General features: G+C 38.5%; 1 protein-coding gene across 1 annotated transcript in view; it reads right to left on the bottom strand.

Annotated features, from left to right (window-relative positions):
- ADAM12 (ADAM metallopeptidase domain 12) overlaps nt 1–17,708 on the bottom strand; it is a gene marked incomplete at its 3' end in the record, with an annotated part of 83,437 nt that overhangs the window by 62,854 nt on the left and 2,875 nt on the right. Inside the window, exons 2-3 of the mRNA XM_010167099.2 lie at nt 13,807–13,885; nt 10,017–10,093 (exon numbers count right to left, since the gene is read on the bottom strand). Of these exons, the coding sequence (XP_010165401.2) occupies nt 10,017–10,093; nt 13,807–13,885 (156 nt within the window). The remainder of the gene's footprint in view (nt 1–10,016; nt 10,094–13,806; nt 13,886–17,708) is intronic.

Here is a 17,708-nt window from a genome sequence, read left to right on the forward strand (position 1 = left end):
CAGCAGCAATAATTACAATCTACCCACCTGGAATTCCACACAACTTTTAATTGGCCAAGGTTTTCTTCCTCAATTCCTCCTCTAAACTGCTCTACACTCTCTATATATGCTATTAAACAGCAATTATTTTCAGCTGAAAGCTGGCTGTATTTTACTAGTGTGTCTTTTTGGTGTCTAGGAAGTGTCTGCTCTTTTTATTTCTGTCTGTACTGCAACAAAGGTAAGATATTACAACTATTGTGAGATCGATATGTGTCTCTATATAATTCTGCAGAAAAGCTAAAAAAAAGAGAAAAAAGAAAAAAAAAGGAAAAAGAGGAAGGACTTGGAAGCAGGTTAATGACACCATAAAGACTGATTTAAAAATAAAAAGTAAAATTATTAGGAAAAAGCTGCCCTAGCTATTCGATTCTTAGCAAGATATGATGAACAACCTCAAAGCCTTTGCCTCCTGACCAGTTAACTGAATTTTTCCTTCCAAGCTAACTGCTACAAATCATCATTAACATCAGTTCAGCCAAGCCAACAGATGACCATTTCACTGTTAGCTAGAACAGTTACAAGTCCAAGAGATCAAAAAAAAAGAAAAAAGACTGTAAACCCATGATATTAAAAAGGCTGTGCAACAGCATTCGCAGGAGCATCTCTGGTGAAAGGAGCCCACTCTGCTGACCTGAACTGAGAATCAGGGTCTGATAATTCCCTTGCAGCTTCCCGAGTACTCTTGGCAAATCAGGTAAGATATATTATTTACCCATCGCACAGACATGCTGTGTATGATGGATCACAGTTGGAAGAGCAGGACTGATTTATCACAGCAACCCTTGTAGCTACAGCTCGGATACATCACAGCACGTGTGACATATGAGAGACCTCCCAGCAGGTCACCCCATGACTTCAGTAACCTTACACCCTACGGTTCTAAATTATTTTCAGATCTGCCCTATTCCTTGAAGAATTTAAGAAACTAGGACAACATATTCCCTTTACTCCAATAATCAGCAACTCTGTAATCAGCGTAATCAAATACGGATTGTTGTCTTTCCCTTGTGCAATTAATCTTTTAATTTGGGAGGCAGCTGGAACCAGCAATGGAGGCAGAAGTTCATTAGTGACTGTTTGAAATGGGCCAGCCTGACCACCTCCCTTTACTGACAACTCAAAACTAACTTAAAACCATGAAGGGTTTTATTTTTAAAATTAAACTTTTCCCTGCTTAGAATATTACCTTAAAAAAATAGAATAATAATAATATCTTAAAATAGAATAACAATATTACCTTAAAAAAATAGAATAATAATAAAAAAATTAAATAATTTTATTATTTACACTAGAAAGGGAGAGACTTTGTAGTATCCTCTTACTGGATAAAGTGGTTTCTTTTTTTTTTTTCTTCTTTTTTTTTTAAGAGCCAGCGTCTTGATGTCAAGAGTTCCTAGCCAAAACATGTCACATCAATACCAGGTTTCCAATGCACCCTTTGTATACCCAGCTACTGTCTAACATAACTAAATTACCATTTCTTTATCCATCTTTTTCTTTAGCTGCAAAGAATATGGACAAATGATCAGATACAAGAGTGATTAATTTTGTTTTCTACTGAGCACGCCAGAGCCAGGGCGGCCACTGAGACTCCCATCCCAGGTGACAGCATGAGCCTTTAAGAACAGTTCCACCTTTGTGTATGAAGCAATCTCATGGTAAAAGAAAATAATCTGCAGATTCAGCATAAAGGAAGATATACTTTTCATTTAATGCACACTTATCCTTTGAGTCCTGCCTACAGGATATCAGCACTTGGCTTGTGACCATCTGTAATAAGATAATGAATATCAAATATGAATTATTTTGGCCAGGTCTCTGGGTTTGACTAATTTTCTTTTCCTACAATTGCATTTTTTCCCCCCAATGATCAGCGCCAAGCACAGCACCTTAAAAATGTAACCAGTCAAAAGCTATGGTTTCTTTCTTTTTTGTTTTGGTGTGGCAGGATTAGATTAGGTAAGATTAATACCTACCAGACATTCAGTACTAAGAACTTGATGCAAATAAAATAAATCCATAGCTACTTTTTTCCTTCCACTTTTGTCAAGTGTTTCAACAAACCCTCTGTTAACTCCTACACCATTTCTGTGTCTTCCTCTTGAACATGGTTCTCCACACTCCTGAGTCAGCCTCTGTCCCCCAGACCAAAACAGTACAACTTTTCCCTTTTTTCAGGAGGCATTAATGTTAAATAACATAATGTTTTTGCAATGTGACAAATAGTATATTAAACTACAGATCCCAAACAAAAGTGATACAAGGAACCTCAGAAGGATTTCAGCAACTCTCTGAGTGCTTGAGCAGTGGTTGTTTTTTTAAGATAAACTTCTTATACTGAAATCTGTGGGACTTCTAACATTACCTCTACCAGGCAAAAGACCACTAGAATTCCCAAGATTATAAATATTTGGGAAAAATTCAATATGAACTACATATATTTATTTTTTTTTTGTCTCTAGGTATCTTATTCACGATATCTCTGTTTTCTTCAGTCCCAAATCACAGTGATGCTGAGGAGTCAGAAAAATCTTGCAAATGAGCTGGGCAGGAAAGACAAGAGACAATTCAAGCCCTATCAGGCTGTTCTTTTCATCACTGGTAGCAGAGAAGGAGGAAAAAAAAAAAATCTATATCATACAGTATGTCCAGACATCAGTTCACAGGCTCTAAGCCAACTGGAAGCAGCTCCAGTGTGGTCTGGATCCTGAGCTAATATTTTACTCTACCTCTCAACAGAGTTCGAACCCTGCTCATGTCTGGTGGTCAGCACCAAATAAACCACATCCACACTGCTGCTCTAAACACAAACAACTCCTTGGTATTTGCCTACTATATGACATGGACACACAGGGAATGTGTCTATGAGATGGTCTGTAATGAAAGAACTCCCTCCATCCCAAAGAAAAAGAGATTAAAACATAATTTAAATAATTAATTCATTATTAATTGCTGTGAGACTTGCCAGGAATCTCTCAATTAGGGAAATGCAATTTGATGGAATAATTTCACTATTTAAATTGTCGATAATGTCAAATGTGATATTTTTTTTCTCTTAAAAAGAAAAAAACAAAACAAAGCCTAATGCAAGGCCAGTCGTATTTTATAAATCAACAGGCTTTAGGAAATCTCAAAATATAAATGGGATTTCTCTTTTCCAACTTGTCAGCAGAAGCAAAGGCCCTGCCAACATAAACCATCAATGCATACTTGTCTGAGAAATTGTGATGCTGAAGTAAAACTTGGCTAGGACAGCATTTTATGAAACTGTGATATATTATTCTGCTGTACTATACAGGGAAAGTTAAGTAAATCAATAAATCTGATATCCATGAATGCAATTAAACATTTGGTTTTAATGAAGCTCAAAGTTATACTCATTTCTAAATAATATTAATAAAAAGCTTTATTACCACTGGAAGAGGAATGTAGATGTTTTCAGTTTGTAAGAAATTAATTAGACTACGGAGGGCTGTCATGCTTACACACCACATATTCACATTCAGTCCCTCTCTGCTCACAGACACAATACTCATGTGACACCTAAAAACCTACAGGACCTTTATTTCATAATTAATGCTACAGCTCCAAAAACAAAGAGTCTGATCCCAGAGCTGTACCAACGATTTGAATGGGAATTTTAGGTGAATAAATAACAGAATTGGAACCTTGTGGGCCTGGAGTGCTGTTCTCATGATGCTCAGGATGGAGCAGTTACCCACTGTAGTGCGATATCAGAAGGTAATAATAATAATAAGTTTATTTATTTTTCTTATAAATTTTACATTCTCAGGATTTTTTTATAACAAAATCCCAGGTAAAGTAAGCAGGCAAACAAAGAAAAGAGGAAGAAAAATGAAGTAGTGAATGAAAACTTCACTTATAGTCTGTTTTCATTAATTGCAGATTAATACTATTGGGATAAAAGAACAAGATGATCTGTGGACTGTTTTTCTAATGGGCTAGGTGATCTTTAGATATTTTTGAAATGGTCTGGTCATTCTTAACTCTGAAGGATTGGGATATACAGAGAATGGGAGCTGGACTCCTAAACTAGAAGCAGTCCTGTCTCCACCACTGCTCCCTGGGCAGCCTTGGACAGGCAATACACCTCTTTCTGCATCAGTTTCCCACCTCAAAATTGGGATGAATTTTAGTAACCACACACAATAATTCTTGTTGATGAAGAGCATCACACAAGACCTAAGTAATACCATTATCCTACTATACAGCACATCAGGATTCCATTAAAATAACAAGTCTGACCCAAATCAACAAAGGGCAGAGTCTCAAAGGGAGGTTAAAGCAGCAGCATTACTGGTTTTACATATTGCAGTAGTGGTAGAGGCGTTCTCACACAGACACATCATTAGTCAAATATGTTTTATTCCAGCCAATGCCTTTCATTAACCTGAAAATATATTCTATAGCACAGTGTCTAAAAGGTAGTCATACCCAGAGGCTGCTGCAGCACGCGCTTAATCCTTTCTCAGTGCAAGATGGATTTGTCCACAGTGAATGCATATTGGTTTGCAACTTTGATGTCTGGAATTTAAGCAAGGAGTTACTTGAATTAAATGTGATAATGCAGTTTCACGTCCAGTATTTAGGTTGCAAGAAAAAATAAAATAATTGTGTTATCAACAGAAAGTGTCACATGTGAGTTCAACTGGGAGGGTGACAAGACAGACGGAGGAAAGCAAGGAAAAATGAAGAAGGAAAGAGATGTTGGCATCGGTGCCAATTTAGTGAGCACATTTTATAGCACCCGGCAGCAAACGGCGTAACAATAAAAGAAGGTTTGATTCAAACTCGCACATCACATGAAGGCTCATAGGATGCTTTTTCAAGTCACAAAATGTATTTTTTTTTTTTTTTAAATTAAGTGCTGTCAGACACAGACTTGATGGAGAAGGGGCAGGCTCAGCCAGTACAGATCATCCATCACACTTGTCCCAGTAGTAGCAGTGATGCTTGGGGCATTACTGTGCACCCAGGGACAGCATGCACACAATTGTCAAAGAAGGAAGATAAGGTTCATCTCAGATCACAGGGGTGATTGGGATCCAGGAGCTGTTTAGCATTCGAACAGAAGATATAAAACCCCAGAAGCTGCAAGCTTTCTAATGTTAAGCTCAAAAAACCTCCAGTAGTTTCACGGTCAGATAACTTACAAACCACACAAGAGGTTTATATGAACTAAAAGCTCTTCAGAAAGTATGGAGAAAAAGCACACATCCAAACCAGTGCTTTTCTCAACTGGGATTTTCTCTTACCTTCTTTTTCTGGATGAAATCTCCCCTTCAGTGGGAAATCATGCTTGAGGAGTCGTAAGGAATTTATATTTTTTTTCTCACTGGTTTCCTACTTCCATTTATTTTTTAAATAGTTGATGTCTGGAGTGTCATACTGAAATCCCCTCTGCAGTTGACTGTGTCTGGGACACGGTGAGTTCAGCCAGAACATCTGAAAGACTGATGGCTCTGGTATCCGAGCCTCATGTAGTATAACTATGTAATCCCATTAAAAATGCCCGTCTGTCCAGTTCTGGGGCCTTATCCCCATCGCTATCACTGTGGACACAGCATTTTTCAGTCACTGATGGACAATGACTGAAAATTTTTAAGCTTATTATCTAGCAATTGGGTATCTCTGAGGGATTTTTAAGATTTCAAGAGCATTCTGGTGTTTCAGCAAGAAAAAGGTTTCTTGGGAGATTTGTATCCTTAACCTACCAAGCCATTTCTGAGAGCACCTCTCAGGCTTCCCCCACCAGAGAGGTCACCGCAGATGCCTTTGTAGCTGTGCTGGTGTCCTCTGCCAGACCCTGGACCATGGAGATTGTGCTCTTCTTCAGTTGCATTTTTGTGTGCATTTGCTACGTTCTGCACTTGCAGAGAAAGTAATAAGGGAAAATCATTCAAGCCTATACAAATTTGTCATACATGGGTGTGTATGGTGGCTACAGGCCAAAATTATTTGCTAAAAACTTGAAGAGCCTCCGAGCTAGATAAACAGATGGGTATTTCCTAAGGACAGGAAGGAAACAACTTAACTTTGTCGTACCTTCACCTTCTCACATGCTCTGACAGTCTAATTGGCTTTCTTACCCAGATGGAAGCATCAGAAATCCTGATTACCCATTGTTCCCTTTTCATGCACTCAGCATTTATTGTCTCCTCTCCACCATTCAGCTCTTCCTCCTCTGGAGGAGCCAGCAGGATATAGATTATGGCATGATTATATTCTTCTCTAACCTGCATTTTAGGCAGCTATCAGTGTCAATCCAACTATTTATGCCATTGTAATCCTACGTGAAGCAAGGCACTCAAATGTTATGTCTGAGTAGGTGTAAAATAGCTGGAATAGTGTCTCTTATACAGAGCCGAGTCTACTTCTCACTTCTCTTTATATCTCACCCCTCTATCTGCCTGAAAAAATATAAACTACTCAAACCTGTCTTAGTTTGCAGATTTCACACTTGATTCTTCCTGTAGTTCATCATAGAGTAATTATGTCATATTTAAAAACTAATAACACATCTCAAATGCTCAACCATGTGGCTGCACCGTAAGTTAGAACTTGATGGTTGCAGTAGGTCAGAGCAAGGTTGCTTCAGCTCAGCACCTTGTCTCTGGCCCTGGCCAACAGCTGATACTTAGGGGAATGAGAGCAGAACATTACCAAGCACACCCCAGTTGATAACCCCAGCTCTGACAGCATGAGTGTCAGGGTCATCTTTGGGTTTGACAGTTCTGGAGAGGCTCCCCCAGCTTCCGTGCCCAAATGGTCTAATCTTTTAGAATCTATTGATATTTTTCACATTGACACCCACCTGTGACAGAGAGCTCCACAGCTTCATTATTTGGTGAATAAAAAAGTACTTTCCTTTGCTCTAAAGTTTCACTTGGTGTCTCCTACTTTTGGGGTTATGAAAAATATTTAGTCATTGTCCCTTCTTCAGCATGACATTCAACGTTGTTTCATCATACCCCTTTTCTCCGTCATCTCCTTTCAAAAGTGACAAATCCTAGTCTATTTTCTCTCCTTGGATAAAAGCTGTTCCATACCTTTGATCATAATTTTTGCCCTTCTCTGTACCTTTTCTGGATATAACGCTTTGCTTTCTGAGATGGTGATGGGGAGGGGAAAACAAGAACTGCATGCAGAATTCAAGATGTGAGTGCACTATGGATTTATAAAGTGGTAATGAGGGTTTTTGTTCTATCCTCTATTTCTGTCTCAGTAATTCCTATGATCCTTTTTGCTTCTTTGACTACCGCTGAGCAGACAGGCTTCAGAGCGTGCTAAAATGTAGAACCTATTCTTTATGACTAGTTTCGTGTCTTTTAATGAACTCTCCTAATCTGGGGGAAAAGACAGAGTCCCTACCTAGCTACACCTGGAACAATGCCCAAGGAGTCTGTCTAGTAGGACTGGGAGGATATTAGTGCTCTGAGATTTCAGTGAGCTAACAGCTTGCATTTCCTTTCATTAGATGTTTTTCAGGCACTTAAACTTTAGCCCCACGCAACAGCCGTGTGAGGTAGGTAAGAATCACTAAATGAATTTCACAGATGGAGAAATGGAGACGGAGAGATTTGTCCAATTCACTTAGAAATTGTCACAAAGCCAGGAACAGACTGAGAATGAGACCAGTCTTTCCTTCTACCGGTTGCTGCAAGTGATACTGCTGTCCTGGGGACTGTTCTCACCTGGGGCTCCATGGCCACACCATGTCTTATGTCTTTACCCCTGCAGTTTGCAGTCTTTACCATGCCATAGAAAAACAAGAATCCCTACTCCAGAAAGTTGGTGGGCAAGTACACCATCCCATCCCATCCCATCCCATCCCATCCCATCCATATCTATTCTTTCAGGCTGTAATACCAGTAAAGTTACAAGTAAAGTAAGGCATGAAGTAGTTTTGAACTGTCCTATTTCTCCTTTTATTATTTCAGACTGGATCATGTGCAGTAAATCACAGAATGGTTTGGGTTGGAAGTGACCTTTAAAGGTCATCTAGTCCACCCCCCCTGCAATGAGCAGAGACACCTTCAACTAGATCTTTCCACCCAAATTCTCAAGGGGCATTGCCACACTAAGGTTTTGATGGTAGAGGTATACAGTGACCCATGGGCCTGATTCTGGAAGATGCTTAGTGCCCTCAGGACCTCAGTGAACCTACCTGAGATTTCATACCACCTGGCCTTTTATTCCTACCCAGTTTTAGTGAGAAGGCCTGGATGGTTCAAGGAGCTGACAGTGCATTATAAAGCCTTCCAAATAGACATCGCTGGCTCAGATCAAGCACAGGTAGTGACTGGAAGTTATTACTATTACCTATCAGGTTGTGAAATGAGTTTTGTGGAGTAAGTCAACAGGCACCCTTATCACAAACTGTCCTTGCTCGTGGACACTCTCTTAACCAACCTCAGCAGCGAATACAGCAGCTAAATGAACACGGATACTGAGATATGTCCCCAGTTGTTCTCCTGCTAGAGCAAAACATGCATTGGCAGGGAAACTTATGAAAAGTTGTACTGAAAATGATGCTGCTACACTTTTCCTATGGGAAAGGAGCCTAATATTGTCAGCTTGCACTTTGGGGATTTATCTGCGATAGTGCCAGATGAGAGAAAAATGTCACTACCAGCATATGTCACCTTGGCATACCTGACTACCTAAAAACTGGGATACAACTCTGTGAGCTCAACAACCATAAAAAGAGCACATTAGAGAAGAAAGAAAATTCATTTAATGTGGAAAAGAGTAATTTCTCTTGAGAGTTCTTAATTTATTTGGTAGCTCTGATAAACAAAAAGGACATCAGTGCAGACCCTGTCCCACAGAGTGCAAACTTTCCCTGTGGACCTTGCAGGAATACAACCCCTTTAATGAAAATATTGCTTTATATTTCTACAGACTGTGAGAACAACTGCTGAACACAGACTACCATGGTCCATGCAAGGGGTTAACTAGAGTAAACTTGTGGCAGATGCCAGATACATACTGAAGCACCCATAAAACATCTCTACATGTAGAATGAGCCACAGGAACCCCATCCCCTACAGCAAACGGGTCCCTGGGACAGGGAGAGGGGTCCTGGTAACAAGCTCTCTTTGCTGCTGTCTATCCCAGAGCTCCCTTCTAAAAGCTTTGAGAACACCACTATTGCACAAAATGCAAAATCAAGGGCAAAATAACTCCAGCTACTCATGCTGTTTGTAGATAAATTAAACAAACCCAGAAAAGGTTGAGACAGCTGGAAATGTGACAGGAAAACTGGGTTTTCCAGGGAGAACACTAGAGCCAATTTACAGTTAATTACTGTGATTTGGAACAGCTCTGTGAGTAAATACCAGTCTCTGATTGTCCAAGTAAGGAAGATAATTGTTTCCTGAACTGTGTCCATTGTGTATTTAAAATGTTGTCAGCCTGTTCCTTTCTCAAACCCAGAAGAGGTTTGGTTTTCAGCAATGTAGATCTGCTACTCTTCTGTTAACAAGTAGCTCAAATCCTAACGCTGAGCATCGTACCCGCCACGAACGCAATTTATTGAGCTCCACTGCCACGTTTATAAAGCAAACCCTCCTAATGATGAGGCTGCTGTACAGTGCATGAGTTCACAGCTGCAAAGCAGTCCTGGCATCACTGGTGAAACAGCTTTGAGGATAAGGAAGAGTGGAGGGTCACCAGGCACTTGCCAGCCCAAAAATGTGCCAAGCACCACACTGCTGCAAAAGGGTATAGACAAGGATGGGCAGCAAGAGAGAAGGGATGTAATGGAAACACCACAAATTGCATGATCTACTTCTTTTTATCTCTTTAGATGGAAAAAAAAAAATTTACAGAGATTGTATCAACATTTGAAAAATGGATATTGACACATTCATTAAATGGCAACCCAAAAACTCAACGGGTACTAGGATGGTTCCTTAAGGAGCTCAAGTATTATTGAAATATTGGCTCACCTGAGTCCAGAGCAGGCGCTGAGACTGACCGAGGAGTCGGGGTCCCCTCGCACATTGCCATGGTAATAGCAGTGACCCTGATTGTAGAAAAGAGAAAACATGTCAATAGTCATAAACACCCTCTGCTCTCTAGTTTCCTCATGGGTTTCCACCCTCTTTATTTTCAAGAGATTATCAGTTTCAGGCTACAGCATTCAGGACCACATCCACAGGACCTTTCCTGCCCCACTAAATATTCACCATCCTTAACAGTCCAAATGGTTCCTAAATGGGAATCTTGGTGGTTTTTTAAACCCCAAAGTGTAGGAGTGGGGGTTTTTTTGTTTGTTTTGTTTTGTGTTGTCTTTTTTTAAAAGAGGGTCAATGTTGTTTAAATTGCATGACTGACCACCTTTTTCTGGGTTATTTTATTTAAAGTTACAATACGGAATATTTTATAAAATTAATCAGATGAACAAATCAGCTGACACATTTTACTACTTTCTATAGACACATATTTTTATTTAAGGTCATTTACATCTGTGTATGGCTATAGGACATAAAGCTATGTATGTCCTTTAGCTGTGTATAAAGGGAAGTATAAAAAAAGTCAATTCCAACCCTATAGTTGGAAAAAAAAAATCACAGAGCAAATGAAGGGGAAGAGAAACAGGTTGGAAAGGAAACCTTTTATTAAATTACCCAACCGAGTGGCTGCATGCTATTAAGAATAATCAAGAATAAGAGGGTCTTCTATTTTGAGAGGCAACAATCCAATTTCATTTTGCGGCTGGGTTATTGTATTTCCTTAATAATCCACTGCTTGCAGAAGGCACCCACAGCAGAGATACTTTCTCAGCTCATACACATATCTGTCTGGAATCAAGGTTAATTTTATTGTTGACTAAAGGTTATATTACATTCCCAATTATGTGACTGGCTGGAAAGCAATGATTGTGTCACGTCCAGCATTTCTTTTCTCCTGGCTCCTTTGAATGCCACCTGGAAACTGAAAGCACTGTTGTAAAAGGTTCCTATCTTATTAGTGCAAAGGAAAGTTATCACTCATGCTTCAACCTGTCATCTCACTGTGCCTTTTTATTACTTGGTTCATTCACATCCATCTAGCTGCATTAATTAACCTTTTCAGTTTTGGGGCATGGTTTTCATTTATAAAGCCTCACATCTCAGAATTCTAAAGACCGCCTTGATTTTGTTAAAGAAAGCGATAGCCATGAAAATGCTGGGCAAGATGGAATAATTCAGATATGAATTTTCTGCAAATAAGGTTATACCATGAAAAATATTTGTTTAGAGCATTTGTATTTCCAACATGAGCGACTGAACACAGAACAGCAGCATCAGACTTTCGAAATACAAATCTCAATAGGTTTTCTCAGTGACAGAAATGACAGAAACAGGGTAATAGTATTTGACTCTTGGGTATTTTTATCATCAGTACTCATAGACAGTCAGTAACATATTAGCAAGGATAAAACCACAATAAAAGAGAGGAAGTCATAGACTGAATTTTTTGGGGTTGATTGCTTCGGTCACAATTGTTATAGATGTCAAAGTCTTCAGCATTAGAGTATTATTTTATTTTATTTAATATTATCCGTTACATGCATCCAGTTGATAAGACAGAAGGAAAAACAACACCCCTCACCTCAGTACTAACTTTCATACAATGACCCTGAAAGACTCCAAAACCAAAAATAAAGTAGGTTTATTCTTGTTACTTAAAGTAAGTATAAGGCAAAGGTGCAGTTCAGGGTTCTTAAGTCAGTCTTTGGGGTTGAACATCACCAGTGCTAAGCACAGTCCCCAGTGAAACGAGGAGGAGGAGCTGGTATCTCACCCCACTCAGGTTGCTGCTACCGTTCAGCTGGCTTTAGCAAAGAATCAATTCTGGCAAAGGTCCTAATTTCTTTCCCTCTCCACACACAACTTGTCTTTTTATTAACTTTGAGCTCCTTGTTGTGGCCCATTTCACAACTTCTCTCAGATCCACGTGCTGTATGATGCCAAAGTTTAATACCGAAAATGTAAACTTATCAGACCATGGCCTGCAATTGGACTGGTAGAAAATTGATTTCTACCTCAGTAACTCCACTGAACTGCAGGATTTTTTTTTTTTTTCTCCTCTCAAATCTTTTTATTCCTGTAAACTAGTATATAAAATGGATGACCCTCTAAAAATAAATAATTAACCATGGCTGATTTTTCATACTTAAAACAGTACCCTACCCTTACTTGAGATCATTTAATAAATACCAGCTTTTGATAACTGCCATTTTTTCAAGTGCTATAAACCAAAAAAATTAACCTGGACATTGACTCGTGTGCTAGAGAAACTCCCCACATGCCAGCTCCACAAACCTGACTTGGTCTGACCTCCAAGCAAAATTTGACTAAGCAACTTTTCAATGGGAAATTGGATCTAGTTTCAACTACATTGACGTCCTCAGTGAAGAAGAGATATAAAAATAAAAAAAACAGAGTTATCTTTTTTAAACCATATTGCAGCATTTAATAAAAAAATGAACTTGCTGATCTCTCAAAACCAAAAATTTTAGGCAGCAAAAGGTACTGTCAGCATTAATCATGACCTACTGCCATTATGAAAACAGGTATTTTTTTTTTAATACCAGAAAGCCTAGCTGTCTTTAGCTGTACGCTTATTCATGTTAATGTAGGTAAATCTGTCAAAGACTTGTGTGCTTCAATCCTTTCCTTTTCCTTCCTTTAGAAGTCTATAGAGCCTTCTTGTTTCTAAAAAAAAATGACTATTTTCCACGAAGCTGATTTTGAAGAAGATACGAGCATCCGGCATAAAAGAAAACACTGAAAGCTTTCAAATGATTCCTGTACTTGGGAGGTCTGGGGCTATAATGAAGATGCTTTTTCAGAAGTAACATGTTATGCATAGCAATAACGCCTTTCACTGATACCAGCAAAGCCCATTATGGATAAAAACACAAAGCACGATGCCTCTTCTGACAGCATCAAGAAATAAGTAACGCAACATGACAAATACTTGATAGGACTTAGGCAGATAAAAGACAAACTTTGTAATTAAAATCGTTTGCTGCATTGTTTCTAATGAAGGAGTTCATATTGTCAGAGGACAAAAACATTACTGCCTTAATGTAATTTTTATTTTTAAAAAGCAGTTTTTAACTACTGATTTTAATGAGGACCATATTAGACATATTTTTTTATATATATATATATATATATACACACACACACATAAATATACACACACATACATGCATATATATATATATACACACATATATAAACTATGCCTATACATATATGCATATATAAAGTGTGGCTATAACAGTCTTATAGTCTGTTTTGAAAAATAAACCCAACCAATCAATCCCCTGTCCCAAACCCCAGCCATGGCTTCCCCAACACAGAAAGACACTCAAGCCTCTGTTCTGAGCTTCTGCACTATGGAGATCAAATATTTAGGCTTTCTCCCTAACTGAGCCAAGACTTTCCTCCATAACTGATCAACAGTGGCTGCATGTATTATAAAATTTTAATGGGTATATTTCCAAGAAGCTGAATAAAACTTACAGATTTTAAAAGTCACCTAGTTCAAACCCCACAGCTTGCCTTTAAAGATTCTCTCTAAAAATTCACGTGTAGGATCACAGCAGCCAAAAAGGTACTGAAGGCAACAATAAAAAAAGATCACACATCTATCTGTTTCATCCCGTGGCTCAGATCCCGGCAGAGAGCACTTTGGGTTTTAACGATGAAGCATCATCTACCCACGAAACGCCAACCTTACCGTGTAATTGCGTGCGAGAACCACATCAGTGCCGTCTTTCAAATAATGTGTTTCTGTGAAGCTGCTGGCTAATAGGCCCCTGAAAAAAAAAAAATAGAGCGCACGTCATATGAAGGCCACATCACCTTGACTTTGTCCTTTAGTGGTTCTGTTTGAGATAGTGATCAAAGCCAAGCGTTAACGATACAATGACTACCGGGGCTGTGTGCGAAATAAGGAAAAATACAACTCTAAATACTGAAGCTGCAGTACATGAACACTTCCTTCGTTAATTGTGAAAAAAACTACAAGTTTCCAGACTGCTCTCTCATCCAAATGAGGACCGAATGCCAATGCATTCCATGTAATTTTCAACAAATTTTACAATAAATCTGAAATCTAGACATTTGGAGTATTGTTAAGTAATGATGGTTTTTGAAAAAGGAAAATCTTTTCCCTCTTTTATTTATTTTACTAAATAATGTGTTGTATTCATCAGCAAGTGAACACCTAAAGACTAGTTTAGGTCTTGGTAAACTAAACAAACTTCTTCCATTGACACTCAAGGAAAAACCACTACAAGAACATTACAGAAGTTCCAGAGTAGTGGATTTATTCTGATCATCTGAAAAGGATATTCACAAATGGAAATGTAACAACTTGAAATGATCCATCAGCAGACAATGAAAGACCATGTCTGTGATGAGACATTTTGTTCACATTCACTCCACACTTCTCCTCCTGCCTTTAGCAACGACATAAAAAAAACCTGACTTGCAATTACCATTTTCCAGAAATCTCCAGAGAGGCACATGAAATGACAAGTATTAAAACTTTTATTTTTACAGTAAACTCATGGAATAGGGAAAGCAGTATCTGCCTTTTTTTTAAAAAAAAAAAAAAAAAAAAAGTCTTGCTATTGATCTGTTTTTCAACTTATCCAAAGAGCATTTCTAACAAGGTCAGAAGGAAAAATAAGTATTCACATTTACTCCCAATATAGGTGTTAAGCTACGTGCCTCAATACAAATGTACTTGAGTTTTGAGAAACGCTCTAGTGAATTGTGAAAGGACAATATAGAAGAAACCAAAGACAAATGCCACCATCATCTTCCAAAAACTGGTGAGTTTAGACTATTGAAAATCTCTGGCATGGCATTTCCCAATATTCTGTTTTAGTTCAAAGGAGCATTTCTCCTTAAACAAACCAGGCCCTTTCTTTTATTTAAACCTGCACTCTTGCATACATACTAGCGTGAACTAGTACATAGTCTCAGTACACATTTCTTGCACTTTGTATAAATATTAAACCTAGAACATGAACAAACATTTAATTTTCATTACTGATTTATTTGCATCATATTAATATCCAATGGCTCAGTCATGATCAGGATCTGGTTGTGCTAGGAACTGTACAAACACTTATTAGAGGGAAAATGCATCTTTAAAAGCCTCTATCTTAAAGCAGGAGGAAAAAAATGCTGAATGAAACAAGAATAAAAAAGAAAATAAAAAAAATAAGGAAATGGCATTGTAAAAAGATGAAGATAGCAAAGCCCCAACATAATGAGTATTCAAGCACAGATTCTCACTTTACATTTTTCAGCTTGTGGGAAATATTAGCATATTAATAGATACTGAATGTTAAAACACTGCAGTGTTTGGTGGGTTGTACATGAACTGCTCTGGATCTCAGCCAACCACCACACCTAGAGCAGGATTTGGTTGCCCAACCAAACATCTACTGTTGATTTAGATAGTCTATACCTTTCACCAACCAGCTCCATAGGGACACCTCAAACCTCACTATAGTGTCTCAGATGGCACTTGACACCAACGTCTATCTCACTTCTTGTACCTGCAGCCTCTGGAAGGTCTGCCTGAAACTAAGTGTGCTGTGTCTATGTTTCCTTCTCATTATCACAAAGAGCAGCTGCTTCCTTAATTATCATTATTATTTATATAACAACACTGCTAAGTTCTGCACTTAGCAAGCATTAATTACTCTTGTAAAGGCAAAAGGTAAGATCCCATCGCTGTTGAAGCCACCGGAGTCCTGCTGTGTACTTTTTGGAAATAGGATTTCATCCAGGATCCCAAAGTAATTTTTATTTAATGGGACAATATACAGGCAAGGGATAGGGTAACAGATGCAGCATAAGGGCAAAGTGATTGAGCAATATACTCGCTTTGTGCTCTGCTATTGCCAAAGTGTTTGACAGCAGTGATGACAGAGGTGACCTTTCTGCTTCTGTTCATTCTACCCTCAGGCACAGATTTAGAAAATACTTCAGAGATTCACAGGTTTTAGTACCAGAAGGGAGCGCTGTGGTCAGCAATCTGACCTGCCGCATGACGTAAGTCATTTGACTTGAATTAATCTTCTGATACAATGACTGTGATGGGACCAGATCCATTTTCTCACTGCGTAGAGCCTTTGTCTAGATCTCCCGTGACGAAGAAGCTATCACAAACCTGGGAAGTTTTCAACAATTAATTATGCTCAATGGAAAAACACTGCACTTTGTATCTAGCTTGACTGTCAATGTTTGATTTCCAACCACGGGATCTCATTCCCTAACGTCAATACTTCATTTTCATTTGAGTCTTTCATGGACAGTTTTATTTACTAAAGTGAGGAAATAAATTTTCCAGGTAAACTAAGACCTGGTGTAGCTGTCACCAGCCTCCCTATCAGGATGAAAGTTTGCTATCTACCCTGATGAAAATACCAGATGAATATAAGAATTCACAGTGTCAGGAGGAAGAGAATGGCAAGAGCACTGAGATGATGGAATCCCACTATTGAACTAATCTAATAAAATAAAAAGTATGCCCCAATGTAAAAGCCAAAGTAGAATTCCAAATCATGGAAATTTCATGTACCACTGAAGGACCTTTTTAAGAAAATTAGAGAATTTTTCAGGAGTCTGCATTAACACTCCTTCAGTTTAGTAACTAAGACATCATCAACGAGACATCGGTTTTCCTGCCACGTATGGCACTAGTGCTAGTTTGAGAGCAAGGCAGAGGAATGGTTTTCTGCACACTGTCGAGGCTGGGGACCTCTACAAGACACGTCACCAGGGAGTCCAACAATTTCTGGCAGAGAAAGAAGCTGTTATCCCCACTTTCAAAATGTCTAATATCTTAAAAGCTGTCTAGCTGTATAAGCACGCAGCATTAGTATCCAGGGACAGCACATCATCTAAAAGCATTTTATTTTTAAAGGTTATGAAAACTAAGCCTAACAAGCACTCAAATTCCACAATGGAGTGCACACCACTTCACTTTCCAATTATGGCAATACTGTTTAACACACTAAATAATGAATGCAACATATGTATCTATTAGGTAATTTAATTACCTCCTCCAAAAAGATATGCAATGTAATATATTGATTTACATTTCTAGTTTTTGACCCCCAGTAAAGGAGATTAATAGAGGAAAGTAAATTAATTTAGATGGCAAGCTACTTAACCTAATTGGATCAATGTAATTCTAAAAAAGAGGGGATCAAAATAACATTAATATATCATAGTGCAATTCATCACCATGTCTGGAGTTTCAAATGTCATCAGCTACAATGCTCAGCAGTACTAGATTATTATCAATTTTTTTGCACTGCATGAAGAGGCAGAAACAAATGCTATCGAGAACTACATCAACTGCTGGAGATGATGAAAAAGAATCAGTTGAAGCAACACCACAACTTTCTCCTTTATTCTCTGAAGATACAAGAGTGCAGTTTTTGAGTCAAATTACTTAAATAATTAGTCACTGTGTTTGTCAGCATCGCGGATTTTTTTCTCACTTCCCAGAGCCAAATTAACAAGTAGAAGCTTTGATGGCCCAAAAGGACAAGTCTTATCCCTTCTGATTTATGACAGACACAGCACAGGCTTCCTCATCCTCTGTAAATC

This window comes from Antrostomus carolinensis, unplaced genomic scaffold, assembly GCF_000700745.2.
Source record: "Antrostomus carolinensis isolate BGI_N321 unplaced genomic scaffold, ASM70074v2 scaffold6064, whole genome shotgun sequence".
NCBI lineage: Eukaryota > Metazoa > Chordata > Aves > Caprimulgiformes > Caprimulgidae > Antrostomus > Antrostomus carolinensis.